The 21,498-nt window shown below is 55.6% G+C and overlaps 1 protein-coding gene across 7 annotated transcripts in view; it reads right to left on the bottom strand.

Moving 5' to 3' along the window:
- Positions 1-720: 720 nt before the first annotated feature.
- Positions 721-21,498, bottom strand: part of PHACTR4 (phosphatase and actin regulator 4) — a 61,088-nt gene continuing 40,310 nt past the window's right edge. For 5 of the 7 annotated variants that reach the window (XM_084496887.1, XM_084496888.1, XM_084496889.1 and 2 more), the window contains 12 exons: positions 14,723-14,899; positions 14,177-14,257; positions 11,018-11,182; positions 10,530-10,919; positions 7,378-7,957; positions 6,516-6,739; positions 5,928-6,078; positions 5,327-5,382; positions 4,405-4,466; positions 3,530-3,667; positions 2,774-2,850; positions 721-2,186 (listed from right to left, as the gene is read on the bottom strand). In XM_084496887.1, the coding sequence (XP_084353013.1) occupies positions 2,171-2,186; positions 2,774-2,850; positions 3,530-3,667; positions 4,405-4,466; positions 5,327-5,382; positions 5,928-6,078; positions 6,516-6,739; positions 7,378-7,957; positions 10,530-10,919; positions 11,018-11,182; positions 14,177-14,257; positions 14,723-14,899 (2,117 nt within the window). In that variant the 3' untranslated portion in view covers positions 721-2,170. Of the gene's footprint in view, positions 2,187-2,773; positions 2,851-3,529; positions 3,668-4,404; positions 4,467-5,326; positions 5,383-5,927; positions 6,079-6,515; positions 6,740-7,377; positions 7,958-10,529; positions 10,920-11,017; positions 11,183-14,176; positions 14,258-14,722; positions 14,900-14,983; positions 15,633-21,498 lie in introns of those variants that run through there. The other 2 variants (XM_084496891.1, XM_084496886.1) reach the window with 2 other exon arrangements.

Raw genomic sequence — 21,498 nt, 5'->3', positions numbered from 1 at the left:
AGATTCCCCCCAAAAAAACACCAGTGGGAACGATTGTGCACGCGTCAGGGCCATTTACGTATTTTAATGTTACGGGAAACTGTATGAATGTGTTGGTTATTGGAAACCTGCTGGATGTGCATGGTTTGATTGTATGTAACTGCTGTAGCCTAGATAACTGGGTGCACACACTGGGTGGGATGATCCCATGTGTCTGGTGCCACAATTAAAGAACGCCTGCTTCCTAAAACCCAAAGTGAGCCTCAGAGAGTTTATTTGACTGACTTTTAAGGCAAAAGTTCAGCCCCAAGCAGAGCAGGCTGAGGGGAGGCCTCATGGCGCCCTGCAGCTCCCTCAGGAGGGGAGCAGAGGGGCAGGCGCTGAGCTCTGCTCCCTGGGGACAGCGACAGGACCCGAGGGGACGGCATGGAGCTGGGACAGGGCAGGGTCAGGCTGGGGGTGAGGGAAAGGGTCTGCACATAGAGGTGGTCGGGCACTGGCACAGGCTGCCCAGGGATGTGGGCACAGCCCCAAGCCTGCTGGAGCTCAGGAAACATTTGGACAATGCTCTCAGACACAGGGTCTGGTTTCGGGGTGGTGCTGTGTGGAGCCAGGAGTTGGACCCGGTGATCCCTGTGGGGTCCCCTCCACCTCACGACGTCCCCTGCTCCTGGGGAGCAGAGACCTGTGAACCCCCAACCCCCTCCAACAGGAGCCATTAAAACACAACCAGAGCAACAGTTTAAAAAAAAAATCCTAAAATACTTTTATTCAATAATTAAAATCTGTTGATGAGGAGACAGATATACAACGCAATGATTTAGTCTACAGCCGTACTGTACACAGGGAAGCTGTGAGGGACGCGCACCCCCTGAGGGCGAAGGCAGCGCAGCGAGGCCCGGCCTGCCACAGGGCTCCCAAAACAGCCCGAGCACCACGCCGGCACGTCTGCGATGGAGGCGAGCCCCCCTCTTCATTCCCACACCCCATGGGCCCGTGATAGTCCCTTCGTGGCTAGTGGCACCTCACACGTGGGTTAGTTCTGTGCATGAGACAGCAGGGCGCCCACACCAGGTTTCGAACCCAAAGTTTCGGAAGAACCAACACGAGATTCTCAGAAGAGCAAGAGTAATCTATTTTAAGGTCACTTTTTTTAAGCCTCTTCTCCTCCCCGCACCTTCCACCCACACAGTGAAATTATCAAGTTTCCAGTAGGTTTTGCTGTAAAAATGAGAAAAGGCAAGTTTCACCCTGATTTGGGAAAGTAAAAAAAAAAAAAACATCTGAGAGGAAGCGACGATAAAAAGAATTTACTACTACCACAGCTTCCCCAAATTAAAAAGTTTTAAAAAGGCAACAGTCATTTCCTGGTTCTGTGATTTGTTAAACGAGCCCAGATATTCTCAAGACAAGATCCATTAACATCACCGCAGGTGTGAGAGAGCAGGGAGGGAATGCTTTATACATTTGTGTTTTGTTTTTTGCCTTTTTTTTTCCTGTTTTTAAGTTCTTTTGTTTTGATTTTTTTTTACAAAAAAAAAAGATGCAGCATATGTTAATATCTATACAATTCCCTTCCAGGACAACAAACCGTTGGTCAGTAGTGATTCAGGACATTAAAGATATGACAGACGCGAGCAAATCCAAAAAATTACGAGTCACGTGTCAGTTGTCTGCCAGCTCAGCATCTGCACAGGGTTCTCTGTACACAGCTAATATACACACGTGCTTCCTCGCACATCCACTCTCCATTCCTCAGCTCTCCGACACCAGAGCTGCCAAAGTTTTTCCCTCCTCTAGGTAAAGAGAGAGGAAATGAAGGGTTTGCACCCAAAAGGAGTATGTACAGCTGAGAACCGGGCCCGTCACGACAGAAAGGGAGCTGGGGAAGGAACTGCTCGCTCACACGTGCGTGGACTCCTGGCAGGGATGCTGGCGCCGAGGAGAGGCGTATTGCTGAGCTGCGCGAGGTATAGTGTTCAGTTCCAGCCCGATGGCACTCGAGACGTGTTTGTTCCAGTGAAATGCTACATTCAGACAGGATTCCCCCTTCCCTGGCCGAAAGCCCTTTTCTGGATATGTTTTGAAGGCAAATCTTGGAAGAGTCGAGGTTCTACCCTTGCTGTATTGCCCAGGAGAGGGACGCAGAGAACTTCCAGTCCTCTTGGGTCTCTTGCTCCTTCTTGGAAGATTATGGTCGATGGTACCTAAAAGCCAAGTGAAAAAAAAAAACACCAAAGTGTCATGCTTGGAACTTGGAACCGTTTAGGTTACTGAAGCATTACAGATTGTGAGAAAGAATAAACTGAATCATTTCTGAATTCTCAGCCCTCACTGAAGCTGCTGACAGTTTCACCCCTGCCTTCGAAAGCATTTGTGCTCTGCAGACACTCAGCCACACAGCTTGGGGGCAGGAGGAAGAATCACTCGCACAGGTTCCTGCATGGGTCACCTCAGAGCTAACGAGCAATGTGCTTTGTGGCTGTGGCTTCTGCCGCATGCCTCTAGCCCCAGGAAAGCTCAGTCCAGCTGCAGCCTCACACAGGTTTCAGAAGCACACCAAACCAGCCGCTGGCCACTTTGAGTTTCCAGGATCCCCCCAGTTTAGGGAAGAGCACCTCTTTGTGTCAGGTACTCCTCCTGCCACCCGAGAACATCAAGGTGGAAAGGGATGTTAAATGTGCAGCTGCCACACGGGTCATTTTTCCTGAGGATTTCATGCTCTGCCTCCCAGCAGCACCCCTGCAGCACAGCTCCCCCAACGGCACAGACGACGCGAGCGCTGTGGTCTCACCGCGTGAACTGTTTGCTCTCCTCGTGGACTTCCATTTCACAGCTCTTAAACTCGTTTAGCTCCTTCCGGATGGCAGCCTGCGGGAAAAGGGAGAGATCTTCATCTGCTGCTGGGGCATACGACCCTCTGTCCCCCCTTTTAAGTGAGCTCAGACACGGCAAGAAGGTGCCGTGGCTCCAACGCTCCTGCTCAGGGCTGCTGTCCATCACCTTTCAGTGGCGAAGCGAAGAATAAGAGCAGTTTTTAAACATAAGCCTCAGCCCCTCAGCTCCTTTTGGTAGAGGAAGGAGCTCAGATTGCAGCAGCCACCCAAACTTTCACAGATCCTTCGCACCAGGCAGAATTTAATCTGCCCCACCTCCTCCACACCGGGCAGTCCCCACAAGTGGCCAGGGAAGATGAGAACAGGCGTCTTCCCCGCCAGCTGGCCTAAACCTGCCTCAGCCTGTGAAAAACTGCACTCCCCAAGCAGCACCCTGTGCCTTGAACCTCTGATACCACCCAGAAGCCCAGACAGGTCTCACTGCAGCGCAGGCAGTGCCCCTGTGGGCTCCCTGTCACCGTGGAGGGGGCAGGAACAGGGCTGGGTACAGCACACGTGGGTGATGGTGTGCTGGTGGTGCTTGGTGGGGTGGCAGAGGGAAAGATGCAGAGGTTAAAAAGAGAAAAAAGAGCAAATCTTGGCTCTCAGCCTTTTGCTGGGTACACCCTGACCGAGCTCCCTGCCCCGCCTGGGAACAGGACGCTCCCTGGTACCTTGTCAGCCGGAGTGAGCTTTGTCCACGGCTTATCTGCTCGCCGGTCGTAGTCTTGAGCATCTGTCACTTCCACATACTCGTTAAACCTCAGGATCTTCCTGGCCTGCAGCTCTGCCACCGTAGGCCTTTGGCTAAGCTGAATGCAAGAACAGAAAGTTAGTGTGTGCCTTGTCCCCAGAGACCAAAACAGAGACCAGTTCCCTCACTGGGACACTGGGGTCCTGCTCACAATGCAGCCTGCAGGGGACCAGGCAAATCCTCTCACAATTTACCTCTAACGGGTCTTGTTTGGCTCACGAGGCCACAAGGACAGACCCAAGGCCACACTCCCAGGAAGAGAGAACAAGGGGCTTGGGAACAGCCACTGCAGGGTGGCCCCACACAACACCCCTGAACCAAGCCCATTTTATGTTTCAGCTACAGCAGAACTCAGATTTCATATCTGCAGGCCCTTGGAAGATACTCCCCAGCCACGTGTAACAGAGAGTAACTGGGGCATCACAGCTACAAGCAGCTCTGCTCAGCTTCTCGCGAGCTGTTGCTTGTGAAATGCGTTTTGGGGAGCCCGGTGCGAATGCCGCGGCCACTGAAGTGCTGCTGGAACAGGCCAGCACGGGCAAAACTGTTGTGCCAGGTGCCAAACAGAGCTCACCTCACTTGTTACACCTCAGAGCCCTCAGCACCAAAACTGGCCACGGTGCCAGGGGCTGGCCGTGGCTGACAGACCGCATCCCGCAGTCCGAGGGCACCGGGGACAGTTACACAACAGCCCCGTGACTGCACCCGCAGCAAGGCGCCTGCGACGTGCTCAGAGCCACCACCGGCCCCGACAGCTCAGCCAGATGGCAGTGGCAGCACGACGGCCAGCAGTACCTTTCTGGTGAGCCTGCGTTTGATCTCTCGCTTCTCGGCTTGACGGTCGGCTTCATTTTTCGCTGCCAAGGGAAAAAAAAAAAAAAAAAAACAACGATTTTTTCCCGGTAAGCATCACAGGTTTTGAAAAGCGTCTTCTGGACCCGAACAGAGAAGAATGTCGAGCTTTATCAGCCTGACTACGTTTCTGCACTTCCTACAGGCAGAGGGAGCAGCCCAGCTCCATACCCTTACTCACCGAGCACTCCTCCGAGTGCCGGTGGTACCGTGGGCCGTAACATGGCACAGCTGAGTCATTCTCTCCAGCTGCATGTATGTTAAAGATTAATGGCCATGCTGTCAAAACACAGCCAAGCCTCTTTGCAGATCGCTCTTCCCCAAAGCTATTATACTAATAGTTTAAAGAGAACAGCAGTGCAGATAAATATTTTAAATGGAAACTTCCTGAACTGACATCTCCCTTTCCCCAAAGATGTTTAAAAGTGCTGCAGAACAAGGTGTGGCCAAGAGAAATGAGCTGCTGCCTTCTGGATGGTACAGGGCAACGCTGCAATGTCTGGGCCACAAATAAAGGTCCAGCCCAAACAGAAACCTGTAACAGTCCCTGCTGTGTAACTTCAGAGCAGAGTCTTAACCAGTTCACCTATTTCTCCCTGAGGTTTCAGGCAGGGGACAGGTAGTGCTGCCTCAGTGTGATGCTTTGAACTCTATTGCTTGGTGCCACTGCTGAAGGCCTGATTTTATCCAGGTCCTGATGGTAACAAAGTACTGGGGAAAGTCAGATCTGCTTTCCTACAGTGATGTAACCACAGCATCTCCATCTGTACACTTCAGGCAGACTCCACGTATCCACGTACTAAAACGTGAGATGGGAAACACGGCAGCTTGTATTACTTAGGACCACTGGAGGAGCGTTACTCACGTTGAAGTATGTTCCTCTGCTCCAGTTCTTCTGCTGTCGGTCTCTGACTCAGTCGCCTAAAGGAAAGCAGAACACACGAGGCACCTGTCATCTGGTCATCCATCAGCAGGGGATGAAGAACACCACTGCTTTGTGGTCTGAGTGCTCCCAAACCTCCTCAGAGCTGCTCAGTCACCACTGGAGATCACTGCTGCCCTGTCTGGGGCTCTCCTCCCCTCTGCTCAAGCAAGCTGCTCAGCCCCAGGCCCAGGTTAGGGAAGTGCTGTGCCCCCCAAGAGCTCAGAGAAACTTTTCAGGGCAGATGAGCAGCGACTGGAACATCAGCAGCCCCAGCTTCACCCAGCACTGATGCATCAGCACTGCCTGCATCTGTCCTCATCTTTACAGGCCATCTGTATTTTATGCTTCTGTACCCCTTGAGATTTTCCCCTCCCAAACCATTTAACACCTGGAACCAGGGGCCTGTTAGGAGATACTGCTCAATGCCAGGAGAGAATTCCAGCCTTCACAGCAGAGGCTGCTTCAACAAGACACCGGCTTTGTCCAGTCCCCCCCCGGCCGTACCAACAGTTTGCACGTAACCCTCCTCTGCTTGTGGTACCTGGTCAGCGTCGACCCGATCTGGTTCCGAATTTCGTTCCACTCCTCCTTGCTCTTCCGAGGGAAGACAAACTTCTCTTCCTGCACCGCGGCCGTGTTCCCCAGCTTCATGGCTAGCGTGTCTTTCCTCTTCACTTTGTTAGCCAGCGTGCCTGCGGGGAGAGCGATGGGATGTGACTGAGGGCTGCAGAACCTGAGCACAGCCCCAACAGTTGTGCTCTCCCCGGGGTTTGCTTTCCCAGCTCAGCACCACAGCTCCCAGTTGTGCCAGAACTGGTCACCACAGCAGCCGCCAGCATCCCTGCGCCGTGCCAGCAGCTCGGCTGATGCCACCCCACCTGAAGGGGTGAGACAGCACAGGCTATTGCATTAACCATCTGCAGCTGGAGGGAGAGCATCTCACCAGCTGAATGTACAGATTTGGCTGCTGCAGGCTTTGAAAAGGCAGGGGAGAGGACGTGGTACAGCGTGAAACCAAGAGCCAGCTGCTTGCAAGCACTGCGTGAGCCAGCTCTTTGATACAGCTCACGGCACAGCCGGGACCGAGCTCAGCAGGGGCAAGGAGGGAGCTGCAATGTCACAGCCTTACTGTTATGGCTTTCATCTTCTTCCTCATCCTCGTCGTCTTTGTACAGGATGGGCCCCTCCGAGTCAGAGTCGCTCATCCCTTCGTCTCCCTCCTGCTCCTCGGGCAGCACCTGGGGCACCAGCTTGGGGATGATCGTTACGGACGGCACATCTCCGATATACACACGGGGGCCCGGAGCCTGCTCTTCCTCCTGGTCTTCCTCTTCCTCTTCCTCATCGTCTGGACTAACGAGAAGCTCACTATGACATCTCAACACATCCCATGGGGCCGGGGAATCCCCTGGACGTGAAGCCCTGTTGGCTGCACTCAGCCCATGGAAGGCAGGTCTGGGGGAGCGCCGTAACCAGAGACAGAAGAGCCCCGTGACCCTGCTCCGTCCCCCAAAATCCTCTCCCCACAGCACAGGGAGCCCTCAGGGGCAATGCCTGAGACAGGCTCACTGCAGAAACAAGCGAGCCTCTCGCTACCCTGCTCTGGGACTTTCAGGTTCAGCTCTGGTACACACGAGACAGCCCCCTTCCTGCTTCCCTTTGCAAAAGGCAAGGTTAAGCAGGCCACGACTGGATGAAACCCAGAACCTCGTTCTGCCTTCGTGCAATTAAAGCCAGGCCGGATTGCTGGCACCAGCCTGCATTTGTACTCCGGAACACATTTCCCTGGGAGTGATAAATTTGCAGAACTGGGGTTAACTTCACAGGGAAGATGCACCGGGGCCCCTAAGGGGCTGAAAGATTCAGCCAAGGGGCAAAATGTTTTCTGGAGTGTTGCAAAGAAACCGGGGCTGCTTTCTTTGAGGGGTGAGAAGCAGGGGCACAACTCCAGCGCGTCGGGGAAGCACTGGAGGTGCCGGGGAGGTACTCACACTTTCAGCATCTCGATGGTGACCGGCAGGGACCTCGTCCTGCCCAGCGTGCCGCCGTCCTCCCCGAAGGCGTCGTTCTCAAAGAGCAGCGAGTGGGCTCGGTGCGAGCCGTCGGCAGGCGGCGTGACGGGCAGGGGGCTGGCCAGCGCCTGCTGGATCCGAATGTGCAGCGGGACCTGGGGCAGGCGAGGCAGCGCGTGGGGCTCGCCGAAGCCTTGCTCCGCCGTCCTCTTCGCCGCCTCGGGGGGCCTGAAGTCCTCGGGAGGAGCTGGGGGCTCTTTGGGCAGGTCCAGGGAGCGGGGAGGGTCCAGGACGGGGGTGGAGGTGGGCAAGGGCACGCGGGGAGGCTCCGGTGGCACGTGCGTGGGCAGCGGCGGCGATGGCGAGGGCGGTGGGTACGCGGGGGCCATGTGCATGGGGATCAGCACGGGGCGGCTTGCCGTCAGCGTCCTGTCGCTCGGGGGCTTGGAAGCCGGAGCTGCCTCTGTCGTGGTGCTAGGCAGGAGGCCTCTCTTCGGTGGGAGAGGAGGGGAAGGCTTGGACAAGGCCGTTCCGCTGTTCATCGCTTGAGAAAGTTCCGCTGGAAAGCAAAGGAGCACAAAAGTTAACGGGGCGTCAGCCGGGTGCCCTTCGCCAGCGTGGAGTAAGAGCAAAGGACTCAGAACCTCGGCCCCAACCGTCTCCACTGCTCTTCTGCTACGAGGGGCCAGCAATCAGCAGCTTGCGAGCCTCCAGAGCGCCCTTCCCGCAGCAAAGGTGAGGGCTGGGAGAGCAGCCAGGCACACGCGGGCCCCTCGGATGGCAGCAGATGGAGCTCCCCCAGAGCCAGCACGCGGCCAAGGAGCGCAGGGATGGATGGAGGGCACCTCGTGGCTGTGTTTCCAGCATCCCTTTGCAAAGGAATCTGAGACACGCAGGGCACCCCAGACTCCGGTTGTGTTGATGGTTCCCTTGCATGTTAAAGAAATAGAATTTCTGTGATTCTGTGATTTATTTGGAGGCAAAAGGCAGCAGAGCTGCAGGCAGCAGCGTGCCTTCCCCTTCCCCATCCCCTTCATCTGCCAGCCCAGCCCAAGGACACCTTGCTGCTGGCAGCTCCTGCCTGAGGACGAGCTTTTGCCCTGCTCCAAAAAAAACCACTAAAGCTTCCAAAACTACGTAAGAGCCTTGAATCTTCATCGGATTTGTCTGGGGGATGGAGGAGACGGGAAGAAACCGGAATCACATCATATCAAGGAAAACAGCTGCAGGAGGAAATCTCTTTAGGTTCCTAGAGCGCCCCTGAGGTCCTAGGGAAGAAGTTGCACCCGTGAAGACCGCTCTGCTCTTGCCGTAGGAGCCTGCAGCCTTCAGCATCGATATTCTGGTGACCCGTGGGGCTTGGAAAGGTTTCTGCCAGCTGCTGGAAGCGGAGCAGAGGAGGGTCACAGAGCCCGGCCCCACCAGGGAGCTGGAGGAGTCGCACACCACAAGAGGGTGCTGCGGGCAGGGAGCGCCCCGCCGAGATAAGGCCGCATAACTGGAGAGAGGTGGGCACATTGCTGGGATGTTTAGCATTTTTAGACTTTCCCCTCGTAGATTAAGAGCCAGATTGTGGAAAACACGGAGTGCCCTCAGCTCCCATCAGCGCCAGCCCGGAGGGGTTGCAGTGTCCCCTCCGCCGTGCTCGGAGCCTGGCGGGACCAGGCTCGGGTCACCTCTGGGTAGAGACAGACGGATTTTGAGAGGGACCGAGTAGTTGGCAGGAGAAAGAGGAGACAGAAGAGGGCCGGCCACCACTTAAAGCATCTTCCTGAACCAGCAAGATAAGGAGGGAAGCCAGCGAGTGCCACCACGGCCAGATCCACTGCTCCAGCAGCTGCTGCTCCTGAAGCCCCCAGCACCACGCACCAGGGCTGCGCAGAGCTCCCAGCCGTCCGGAGGGCACCCCGTGCCCTGCTTTCTTTTTCAAGCTGATTAAAATCCCAGTCCCCAAGGGCCAGCGTTGCCTTAGCCTTGTTTGCAGCTGCTGCCTCAGAGCACAGAGCGGCTTCAGGAGGGAACAAACGGGCGGTCTGCACGCCGACAGCTCTCCCTGCCCGGGTTACAGCAGCACGACTGAAACACATCTGGAGTCAGAGCGTGCACCAGAGACCTCCCGAAGCCAGTGCCACTGCTGCTGCTTGTCCACAGCAGCAAAATGAGGCTTGTGCCTCAATGGCACCCACAGCTCCGTCGTGCCTCTGCTCTCTCCTCCAGGAGACGAGGGGCTGGCTGCTCTCCTCCCTTCCCCTCCGCACCCCTGCAGCTGCACCCAGCCCCGGATTTTGGGGAGGCTGGGTCCGAGCAGACGTTGGCCAGCCTGCTGTCTCCAGCCCCAGTTTTTGTTCCGCAAGTACCTCCTGCAATTAGTGCTGGGGCGTTTCAAATACCCTCTGCGACATGTGCAAGCAGCTTAAACAAAACAAGAAAGCATTTCATCGGGTGCTCAGGCACGGTCGGACTAATCGAGCTGGTCTGGCATACGGGAGTGTTTAATACCACATCGAGGTCACTTGCACAACCTGCTAGGGCAAGGAGAAGCCCCAAACTGAGCAGGGGGGTGCAGTCTGCACGGAAAGCAGTGGCCCAGGCTGGTTCAGACGGTAACTTGCACACAATCTCAGCTCCTGCCGCTGCCTCCCAAACCACGCCTGTGGAATGGCTCAGCTTTGAGATCCCCAAACCTCTGCTGGCCCACTGCAGAGCTCAGCAGGTGACCTGAGAAACACGACCAGGCTGGTGACTGGAGATGGCTCTTTTTCCCCAACAGCGCCTCGAAAAGTCCTGACCAGGGCAGGACCTCAGCTGTAAGAAACTCCTCCCAGCTCCTCTGCTTAGAAACAGAGCTCAGACGCTTCTTTCTTTCCCTAAGTGTGAAAATTCAGCTCCAAGCACGTAGGAAACGTGCCCGTCCGACACAGCGGGTGACTCGGGGCAGAGCACTCCAGGAATTGCTCTCAGCACATGGATGCCCTGGCTACACGCTGGCAGATCTTTTAACCCCAAACTGAGCTGTTTTCAGCAAAAACTACCAAACGTTTGTGATACAAGATCCTCTAAATCATACCAAAGCACAGTCTCTCCCCTCTGTGTGTGGAGCACCCACCACGGCAGCTCGCAGATGCACTCACCTAGCACCGAGTTGCTGTTCCTGTTGACGGGCTTGGGCGGCGGGACGGGAGGCTGCTTGGCAGGAGCTGTGCTGGTTGTGGTGACGGGAGCAGTAGTGTTGGCACCAGCAAGAGCAGGGGGCAGAGTCCTGGGGGCTGGGGAGGGGGCAGCTGTGGAACTGACTGTCTTTGCTGCCACGGGGGCCGTGGTGGTGGGCACGGTTTTGGCGGCGCTGCTGGCGGGTGCTGGATCCTTGGCTTGCACCTCGTTTGCCTCCTGGGACGTGGAGGGAGGTCTTTTCGGAGGAAGAAGAGGCTGCCTGGGAACGTGGGGCTCCTGCGCTGGCTCCGATTCGGGACCAGGTTGGCTGCTGGATGAGCCTGCAAGGTGACACAGCTCCGTTACAGAGGCTGCACGGCCCAGAGGAGGGAGGAAGAATCAGGTGAGAATTCAAAGCTAGTCCCATGCGAACCTGAAGCAACCAACCCTGCACACTCTGCTTTCTTACCTTGTCTTTTCTTTGGTTCCTCAGCTGGAACAGGCTTCCTAAGGCTGGATGACTTCGGGGGCTCTTCCTCCTGGCTGTCCGGGTTACCGGCCCCGGGACCACCGATGGGGACCGTGTGGCCATTCTTCAGGGCCGGTGGGTTCAGCTTCTCTGCATCCTCACCATCTGCAAGGGGACGGGAGGAGAGAAATAACAGAAAACACTCAGAAAGCACGAGAGAGAAGAGACGTGGCTGAGCTGCCACCGATCTGCACCGATTTCTCTCTGGCTTCCACGAGAGCCGACCTTCTGCCTCCCTCCTGCAGCGGAGAGCACAGCAAAGCCAACCCCAGCTCGGGCTGAGAGCTCTCCATTTCATTATCAACAAGCAAAATACTACAGCACTGGGTGCCATCGAGTGTTTTTCTTCTTCAGCAGCCTCTTCACCTGCCTCCTTATTTAGGAAGAATGCTGCCACGTTTACTGGTGTGCCCAGCAAGGCTGGGATCACAGTGAGCCTCCAGCAGCTTCCACATCCCCTCACCCCAACACAGCAATCACATTTTCTGCTGCTACACAAAATCCAACACTAACCAAGTCTTCTACTGGACACGAAATGGTAGATTTTGGTCATTCCTTAAAATGAGCCGGAGCACCTCTATTTCCTTATGTTTCTACTCTGAATTGGGCAGAAAGATGACTGCTGTGCCCGCAGTGCAGCTTTCCTCACTTTTCACCTTTGTTTTAATCAGATGTAACAATGCATCTTCATCAGCCTGACGCAGCTCAGCCTGACAGCCTCTGCTTTTGTAGATGCCAGCATGGAGTCTCCCAAATGTCAGAAGCAAGACCTTTTCTGGAGTAAATAAATAAATCAAATCTTTTCAGCCCTGCTTGATCCTGATGCTTCTGAGAGCGCTTAAAGCTCTACCAATGGCTGAAATCCTCAACCATGCTCTGCCTCCTTAACTGCCTTGACAGGACAACCTCATAATATTACTCCCAGATTCAGGCTTCACGTCCCTCTTAAGGGGCAGTGCCTGCTCTGACCGCTTTCTGTTTCAAGAAAACCTGAGCACGTACAGCACCCGTTTGATTCACAATCCCTAGCATTTTCAGCCTAGCATCTCTCAGGCAGTTCGTGGACAGCATCACAAGCCTGCCAGGTGTTGTAGCACGTTCTGCTGCTCCAATTTTTGCTGATTTATCCCCCTGCCCTCTTCTCCCCACCCCGAGATGCTCTCTCCCCTCCCCTAGAGGAGCACGGCGTTATGCAGAAGTGTCCCGGTGTTATGCAGAAGCTGAAAGCAAAGGTGCCAAGCTGAAAGCTCCCCAGGCTTTCTTTTTCTGCAATGAAAAGAAAAGAAAAAAAAAAAAAGCCTTGGTTCCTGCAAGGAGATGGAAAACAGCTCTGCCCTTCCCTGAAATGCAGGAAGTGCAGACAGCAGCAAGAGGGAGTTTCCTCCCCGGCCAGGGCTGAAACTCAAGAGATGAGCTGGGAGCTTTTTATAGCAGCAATCGCCTCTGGCTAGCCGGAGTTTTCAGCCAGGGAGGCAGGAACAGTACGATCTTGCTTTTCCTTAGTCATTCACACCTGGCGTGCCCTTCTCCGGCAGGGAGCTGCAGCTCAGCGCCGGCTCCTCGCTGCTCCCGCAGCCTCCCCCAAGGTCAGGGCCAGCAGCACGACCTCCCGGCCTCCGGGGTTCAAAAAGCCTCTGCTGTGCCTCTTCCCCACCTCCTTGCTCACTCAGGGGTTTCCAGATTTATCTATTTTCTTTGCAGTGGACTCGCCTAAGAGAATTAGCTGACCCTGTGAGAGCAGGTTGTAAAACTGCAAGGAAATACAGAAACCTACCCCACCATCTCATGACCCTTCCAGGGTCTTAAAAATCATAGAATAAAGGGATTTAGGTATTGCACCTTCTAATCTAACCCCCCTGACAATCCTGATTGCTCCCTCATCCCTTGGGCTTGCACTTTGTCCCGGTTATAACCATCTCCTGCTCCTGAGGCCAGATCAGATGACTGCAAGCAGAAAACAATTCCACCTCTCAGCCACGCTTCTGGTCCAGCCTTACCGTCTGGAAGACCTCTCCTCTGTCATCTCCAGCGGGAAGTTTGCTACACGAGGCCTTTGATCTCCTCCACAGTTTCATCCTGTGACCTCCTACACTCGTGTACCACGGGGAATTCTTCCTCCAGCCCAGCACTCACCCCCTCAGGTGGCTGTAAGTGGCTTTTATTACAGGGCAGCTGCAAACAACCCTGTTAGCTTTTACTTCGCAGCTTAGCTTTCAGTGGTTGGCTCTGAAAACCACCTTTTTTTTTTAATTTTACCTCCACTTTTCCACTTGGTACCTTTCTTAGAAGAACCCTACGGAGAAGCAGCCACCCTTAGAAGAACCAGCGTGGGCTTAGCCAAAGCTAAGGTGGGCTGCTCTGCCACTGCTCCTGCCCTCTCCCTGTTACACCCGAGGGTGAACTGAGCTGGCTGAAAGGTAATTTTGGCAGGTTGACCCCAGTTCAGACAGCAGGGATGACAAAGTAGGAGAATCACGGAATATCCAAGTTGGAAGGGACCCACAAAGATCACCGAGCCCAACTCCTGGGTCCCCAAAGGGCCACCCCGATAAAAACCTTCAATAAGCCAAACAGGGCCAAATATAATGCCATAGCACGAGGCAACCTGTCTGTAACTCATCGAGGAAATCCCCCTACCCCAAGGGCAGCTCCTGGCTCCTTTTTCCATGCCTAAAGCCTTCAATCCTGAACTCCGAGGTCAGAACCTCTCCCACGATGGTCAGTGTGATGGGAACAAGCCAGAGGTGCTGAGCCCAAATGTGCCTTAACGGGACGGGACGGGGTGGCTGGACCAGGACACGCACACGAGGGACAGGGTGGGGAGGGACACGCAGGACGCCCGCTGGCAGCAGGAAGATGTCCAAGCCAGGCACTGCTCTTTTTTTGGGACATCTTCCTAACCGGGCGGGCGGGCTGCCTTCCCTGCCAGGTGCACAGCGAGGAGGGCAAGACAGACAGACAAGAACCACGTCAGCAAGTAAGAGCCCTTAAATTTGCCTCCCCGAGAAGGAGGGCTGCAATCAAGGGGGGGTGCTGCCAGAGGAAGGCGAGCCACACAGAACACAGACAGGCGGAGGAGAAGCTCAGGTGCAGACTCACCCTGCTCAGGGTCTTCCAACAGAACCCCTCTTTTTACCAGCTCCTCTCTTGGCTTTCGCATAGAAATCTTTCGTTCTAAAACTGATAATTAAATCGGAAAAAAAAAAAAAAAAAGAAAGCACTCAGAAAACAGGGTAGGCTAGAAGTTCAAGACGATTTTTTTTGTTTTGTTTTGTTTTAAAGGCCTCTGAAAGAAGTAAAAGGGCTTCGAATTTCACTGCACTGCCCGGATTAATAGGAGGGTGGGAGGACTGCACGCCCAGGCCTGCGCCTCGCGCTAGGTTGGTGATCACGGAGCAAACCCTCCCTCCCCGCGGCTGCCTCGGGAGCTTCCTTCCAAGGAGGAATTTGCTCATCTGTGAGCACTGCTCCGCAGCAAGGTGTTTCTGGGGAGCTCGCAGGTGCCAGCCCATCGCCCAAGTCACGCTTTGGCTCTCACGTGTGCCGGCGCTCGGGCTCGTGGCCGTGAGCTGCCCTCAGCAGGCAGCGGGCTCAGCGCAGCTTCCCCAGCTGGAGGAGGGATTCCCACCCTGCCGCCCCCCTTACCTTCCGAAGTCTCCTTAAATTTATCGCTGCTTTTCTTTTTCCTCCACTTCCAAGGCTTGAAGATCTTGCCGAAGCTCGAGAACTTGCTTTTTCTCTTGGTGGGAGGCGTGGTGTCGCCCGATTCCAGAACATCGACCCCCATGCTGGCATCGCTCGGGGGGTGATCCACCTCTTCAGCTGCACGGGGAAGAACACAGAGGGAGTTTTTACCTTCGTGCCGCAGAGGACAGCTGCCATCTCCCGCCAGCCAGCCCCTCGCACCCTGCGAAACGGCGACGTGTGCTCATGCAAAGGAGGCAGCAAGACTCCACGCCTCCACGTCACCCACTGGTGTTTGGCTTGGGGAGACGAGGAGGGGGTGTCCAAAGTTAACAGTGCAAAGGGGAACCGCTGAGAGGCCTCCTGACGAACCGAGGGTTAGTTGGAGTTTGCAGTGCCACGGCTTCGCCCAAGGACCACGCATCACCGCTGCGGTTTCTCATCCACAGCTGGAAGTGACGGGTGCTAGACCCACGTCGGGACACGAACACGCAGCCCCCAGCCTGCAGAGCCCCTTTTCGTGGCCGTCTACGCACAGCACAACTGCCAGACCCGTGCTGGAGCTCCGTCTCGCTGATTTTTCCTCTCTAAATCAGGCCGGCATCGCCAGCCAAGAGCAACAACCACACAGGAAAGCAACACAATACGGGCCCGCGCTCCACCTACTGCACTCCGGGTCTCTGGGGAACAACGCAAGAAGGACACGGAGGTGGGAAGGGACGTGCAGAAAAACCCTGCCTTAGTGCAGCAAATTTCATAAAGGAACGACTTGGGAAGTGCAACCAGAGCACAAAACCCTGCTGGTGACTTCCAGTCCTGGCCCGCCTGGCGTTGCCGGTTCCTGGGTATGGGACGAAACACAAGGAACATAAGGGAACACTTACAAGGGAACACTTACAGTCAGCAGAATCCAGCGGAGCCTGCAGGAAAAAAAATCTGAGCATGCACAACCTAAGTGAAGGCAGCTGGCGGGCTGCTCGTGGTCTTCGCCTGCAGGCTGCGGATCCTTGGCTTTGGCATGGGGTAAGATGGGAGCACCCCAGCCCTGTGGGAGCACAAACCGTGGGGAACGGCCTCGAGTCTTCCTCCGGTCCTACAAAGGTCCTGTCCAACACCGTGTGCCAGGCTGGGGTGCTGCCTTGCACATCGCCCTTGTGCAGCTCATGTTTGAGCCTTTGGGTCAAGTGTGGAGTCTGCAAACCTCCTGGGATCCCAAGGGCCCTTCAGTCAGTCTCAGACAAGCCCCTGTGATGCGCCTGCAGAAAGGCCAACACCCCCTGGGCCAGGCGGTGAGTTCAGCCAGCAATCCCAGCTCCTGGGGCGAAGAGATTGGGAAAGGAATTTTAGGGGAAAGCCTCTTCGCGCAGAGGGCAAGGAGCTGACACATCAAACACCCGCCGAGGACAACAGACTCCAGTGCATAAAAGCAGACTCCTGCCAACGTGGGCAAGAGCAGAGGATGGGAAATAAACCCAGAAAACCCCAGCTGCTGACTTTTGGTGGAGCTGCAGTGCTGCCCGGCGTGGGATTTCGGAAGCTTGGGGCAGCTGGGTGGGTGCCGGGGGTCACAGCACAGCAGGATCCCAGCTTCTTGCCCTGAGCACAGGCAAAACAAAGACCAGTGGACAGCAGGGAAGAGAAGAGCTCGCAGCACAAGGGAAAATGGAGAATATTTCAGAAAGAGGATCCAGATCCCATGTGAGAAGTGTGGTCTTTAAGCTGTGATGGAGGAAGAGGAAAACCAGCCCAGGACACAGGTTTATCGAGGGGATGGAGTGGCAGGGAAGCGACCTGCTGCTGTGCTAGCCAGCAGGGAAAAAAAACATCTGCAGAGCTGATTGTGGCCATTTCAGACTTCCCCCCCAAATTCACGATCTTTCCAGTGCTGCACAAGTTTCTCGCCTCCTGCTTACTGGACTCCAGATTTCATGCAGTGATGGTTGAGGGGTTGGGAGTGGATTTATTTATTTATTTTTAACATAAAGTCATCCCCCTAACAGAAAGCTCACTCACAGCCAGTGAGAAACTGATGCCAGTCCACGTTTATTTGGGAAAAAAAGGATGATAATTCAGTGTCCGAGCTGCTTCTTATAAAAGCTGGCTTGGTAAAGGAGAGCATCTGGGTGGAACGTAGCAGCCGAGATGTCAACACCGAGCCGCGATTTTCCGCGGCTCTATTCTGTGATTTTCTGCTGGGAGGGAGGGAGGAAGCAGGGACACACAAAATGGCATTTCGAGCGCCCAGAAACCCAGAGCTGAATTGTCTGGATGCTCAGAGGCACTTTCTTCAGAGACCAGCACATTACCCCGAGTGGTACGTGTGATTTGAAGAAGCAGTATTCACGGCACTGCTCGCCAGGCACAAGCCGAGTGCTGAATTTGGATCCCAAGAGCCACCCAAGGCACTTCCGAGCCCACGTTCGGTGCCCCACACCTCTCCCAGGGGCAGCATCAGCACCGAAGACGGCCGTACCGAGCTCATTTCACGTGTGTGTGTGTGTGTGTGCGTGTCCCTTCTCTGAATCGCCCTCAGGAATGTAACCTATGTGCCCTGCCACCCGAGCCGTCGGAGTGCTGCGCTAAGCAGAACGAGTTATTAAAAGAAAACTCAACGGTCAGGTCCGCGGATTAATGAAGGGAGACCTCAGCGAGCTGCGGTGTCTCCGTTTCCAATTAGAGGGAGGACGAGGAGCAATCCCCCGCCGGTCACCTCCGAGCAGCTGGGGACAAGGAACGGGCACAAAAGGATGAGTGGGGACCATCGGGGACACACCACGACCCCAAACCAGGCACAGCTGGAGGCAGCAGGGTGGGAAAAAGCCCACGTGCGAGCTTTATCCCGTGGGGAAGGATCTGTTTCACCAGCTCCTGCAGCCCAGGCCTGGCTGTCGAACCCGAATACCAGCTCGGGGTGGAGTTTTGCACCAGGTGCCTGGCTGCCACTGGCTGCGAGCAGGCAGGTTAACACAACAGCTCGGTTTCGTCATGACATTCGCCATCGATATCTAATAACTGCGGGCTGGTTCCTCTGCCGTGCCGCGGCTTGTGCCGTGAATCAGGGCTTGACCAACACGAAAACACTGGGTTTTGGTGTTTTAAACACCCAGTTGTGGTGTTTTAGCACCAGTTCTGCCCAGAAACAGCCATGGAAGATGGGGCCGGGCACACCACGCGCCCTCCCCTAGCGCACAGCCCCAACCCAAGTTGTTTTCACCACCCCATGCTCCCAGCAGAGCAAAACCCCCGCGTTGATGCCATGAGAGCAGCTCCCTCCCCGCACACCCGGGGGCTCCAGCTCCGCAGGGAGGCTGCTCAGGAGGGCCCGGGGTGCCCGATCCCTGCCGTGACACTTCCCCTTCCCACCCCATAATTACCGTGTGGACACAGACATTTAAAATAGCCTGCTCTGATGCAATTACGAATTGCCTTTGCTGCTAATTAGCAGGCAGCTCGGCAGCTGTAGGTGTGCTCTTGGAGCTGTACCTTCAACACCCTCCCTGTTGGTGACTGCTCACGTTGGATGGTGCTCACGCGCCCCTGGAAAAGGAACTTTCCTCCAGTCACAGCCCGTTTCCACCTCAAATTCCCATGAGAGGATGCTCAGAGAGGGCACCTCGCAGTGAAAGGAGCCTTGGCAAGGCGGATTTCAAGGTGGATTTCTCCGTGCCTCTCCTCGCTGTCCTCCATGAGGGGCAGGAGGGTCCGAGGCTGCGGCTCATACCCAGGGCAGCTGCAGGGACAGCACTGGGGATGCTTGGCAGTGGGGCTGAGAGAGGAACCAGACCCAGAGTGAAGGAGGAGAAGCATCAGGAGCTGATGCCTTCACACTCAGGCTGCTGACCTGTGTGGCAAGTCTGCGCCCAGGGAGCCAGCCTCACCTGCACTGCGGTCCCGGGCTGGAAAATGCATTTTAAATTTATGGGGACAGGTTAAGCGAGGTTGTGCGGGCCTGGGTAAAGCCAGGGGAGTCATGAGAAGGTCAAGAGCTTTCCAGTAAGCAGGTCTCAGTGTGTCCCCGTGCCAGAGAACGAGCTGCTCAGCCCTTCCACCAAAGCCACGCGAAGTGCCCGTCGCAGCCAAGTGGCCCTGGAGTGGCCGGGAGCTGTCAGAGCGCACCCCGACACCCGCAGTCCTCACCCAGCCCCACTGCACAGCCCTGGTCGAGGAAAAGTCCGTGATAAAACACCTGCTGAGACTTCAGTGCATTGCTGCCATGCCTCGGACAGACCCTGTGGGTCTGGGGATGGAGCCGTGCCCCAGCTGCTGCCTCCCTTCCCTACCTGAAGCCACTGCAGATCCCTCCGTAACGCTCAACGCGTGCCCCGATCCCGCTCCACCAAAACAAGCGGGTGAATTTGAGCTGTTTAAGCATCAGATCCGCGTTAACCCAAAACGTTTGGGCTGCAGCAGTCTCGGGAAGCATCACACGATTGGCACGGGCTGGAGACATGAGGAGGCAGAAAGCTGTGGCGGTGCCAGCAGCGAGGGACGCGGCGAGTCCAAGAGCCGCCTGGCCAGCTGGTCTTCCAAACCTCCTTCTGCAGACTGCGACGCATTTAACACTCCCATCTCACCACTAAAACCCAGGCAGAAATAAAGCTCCTCACCCACTGCACCCTGTAAGCAAGGGCATGGGGGGTAGGTGGTGGCTGCTGCGATGTTCTCCCAGAGAAGCCACCTCGGTGGCAGAGGCTGGAGACGTGCAGTTGGTCCCCAAGCTCGGCGCCCTCAGCACGTGGCTGCGGCATGGCACGTGTCATCTGTTCCCAAAGCTGCTGCCAGGCCTGGGGCAGCCGCTCCTGTTAAAGGTGGCAAAGCTTTCACTGCTCCCCTCGGCTCTCCGGGGTCAGACCGGCAGAGCCAGGATCTGCGGGGGCAGAGGAACGCCACGCTTATTCTCATGGGATGCAACAGCAAGCAGCTATCTAGCTGGCCTGCAGGAAAGACCAGCACATAAATACATCGGTCTAACAGCCCCATGAAGGTCCTAGGCAGGAGAAGCTGTCACAAGAGCAAATACAGTTGATTCTCACCCTTCAACCCCCAAAAAACCCTTCTGTGCAGTGTGTTACCAGCCCAGAAAAAGGCACCACAGAGGTTTCAGGCACCAACATGAACAAAAATCCTTTACTTCGTTAAGGGTCATCTCTCCTAGGGAGGATACCTGTGACACTATGAGACAGCTGGGCCTCTGGGGCAGAGAATTCAAGAATTAAAATCAGAGCCAAGCTGCATCGAGCGCAGGTCACTGCAGAACGGGTCCTGGTGAATTCTGAAACCATTTCGACTCAGGCCACACACCATCAAAAGCCAGCAGGGCTATGGAGAAGTTTATTTTGTTTTGGGCTGACACACCATTACATAAACTGAAAATCACTTCAAGGCCCAAGTTGGGGACCCTAACAAAGCAAGGAGGATGTGAAGAAATCAAAGCAGCGGCTCCCAGATGCTGACAATTCATATTCTATTCCTAAATGCCTGGGAGGGAAACGGCTGATTTCCAGTGCTCATGAACAAAGTGGCACAACCCTCCTCTAAGGAGGGTCAGCGAGCCCCAGGACAGGACAAAAGCTGTTAGGAAAAGATGAGAACTTGCTGCTTTTCTCCCCAAAATGTCTCTGCAGACACCCGAGGGCTGGCAGAGCCGCCCTGAGTCCCAGCAGACGCATCTCACCCGCGGTACAGCAGGATCTCTGCCCCTGTCCGGGGATGGGAGAGCTCTTTAATTCCATCCTTCTGGACAGAGCCTCACGAAGAACACGCTGATGCTTTCTCATTTCCTTCTGGAGAGGACTCACAGCGTGTAAATCGTGAGCTCCGGAGCCAGATTGCTACCGTGGACAAACCACATTTCCCTCAGAGCCCATCCCTTACTGCAGCAGTGACTGGTGGCACTGGAGAGGTAACTGGTAATTAGCTCAAGTTCCAGGATTTCTGTTCACGAGGAGCTCACCGGGCACTTCTGCCTCAGCCGTGGCCTCGAGGCTCGCTGCTGTGGGTCTGTCAATTCACGGGGCCGTGCTACGCTGCGAGTGCTTCACCGAAAGCCAGACGTCACCGGGACAAATTAGGCACTCGACGCCGCGGCAGCAGCTCCCAGCACCTCAATCACCTCCATTCCCCGAGCTGTTGTGCTGTCCCCAGGCCTGCAGGTGCATCGGGAGCTTTTTGCTGCTCATTACAACCCCGACGTTACCGCACCTCGGGAGCACGTTTTGCAGCAGAGCCTGGACCTCAGGCTACAGCCAGAGCGCCTTGCGAAGCCCAGCCTGCGCTGCAACAAACGCTCCCGGTGCCAAAACGGCGCCGGTGCACGGGCCGCAGGGTTACTCAGCCTCCTCGTGCCAGGCCGAGCAGCTCAGAATGCAAAACGCTTTCAAGCGAACAGCTCCGACCCAACAAGCAAACAAAGACTCCTTTGATGGAAGCGCTGTTAAGGTTAGGGCATCAGAAAAGCACTTTGAGTGAATGTTTCTAGCTTCCGATAGCAGCTTCGGAAACTTCACGCGCGCTTCCTGAAGGGTCCGGGGAAGACACAAACCCTGACCTTAAAGCAAGAGAAGACTGCGATCACAAAGCAGCCTCAAATAGTCCCAGCCCTCGGGTTTTGTACCTTGCTGATCACCATAATCTTCCCCAGACCTTCCTTTTCACCAGCATCGTGCCAAAATTAACACCCCAGCCGTCTCTCCAAAGTCCCAGTTTGTTCCAGAGGAGCTCCGCAAGCAGCACCACGA

This window comes from Aythya ferina, assembly GCF_964211825.1.
Source record: "Aythya ferina genome assembly, chromosome: 24".
Taxonomy (NCBI): domain Eukaryota; kingdom Metazoa; phylum Chordata; class Aves; order Anseriformes; family Anatidae; genus Aythya; species Aythya ferina.
Note: the sequence above shows the minus strand (reverse complement) of the source record. Positions and strands in the feature narration are given on the sequence as shown.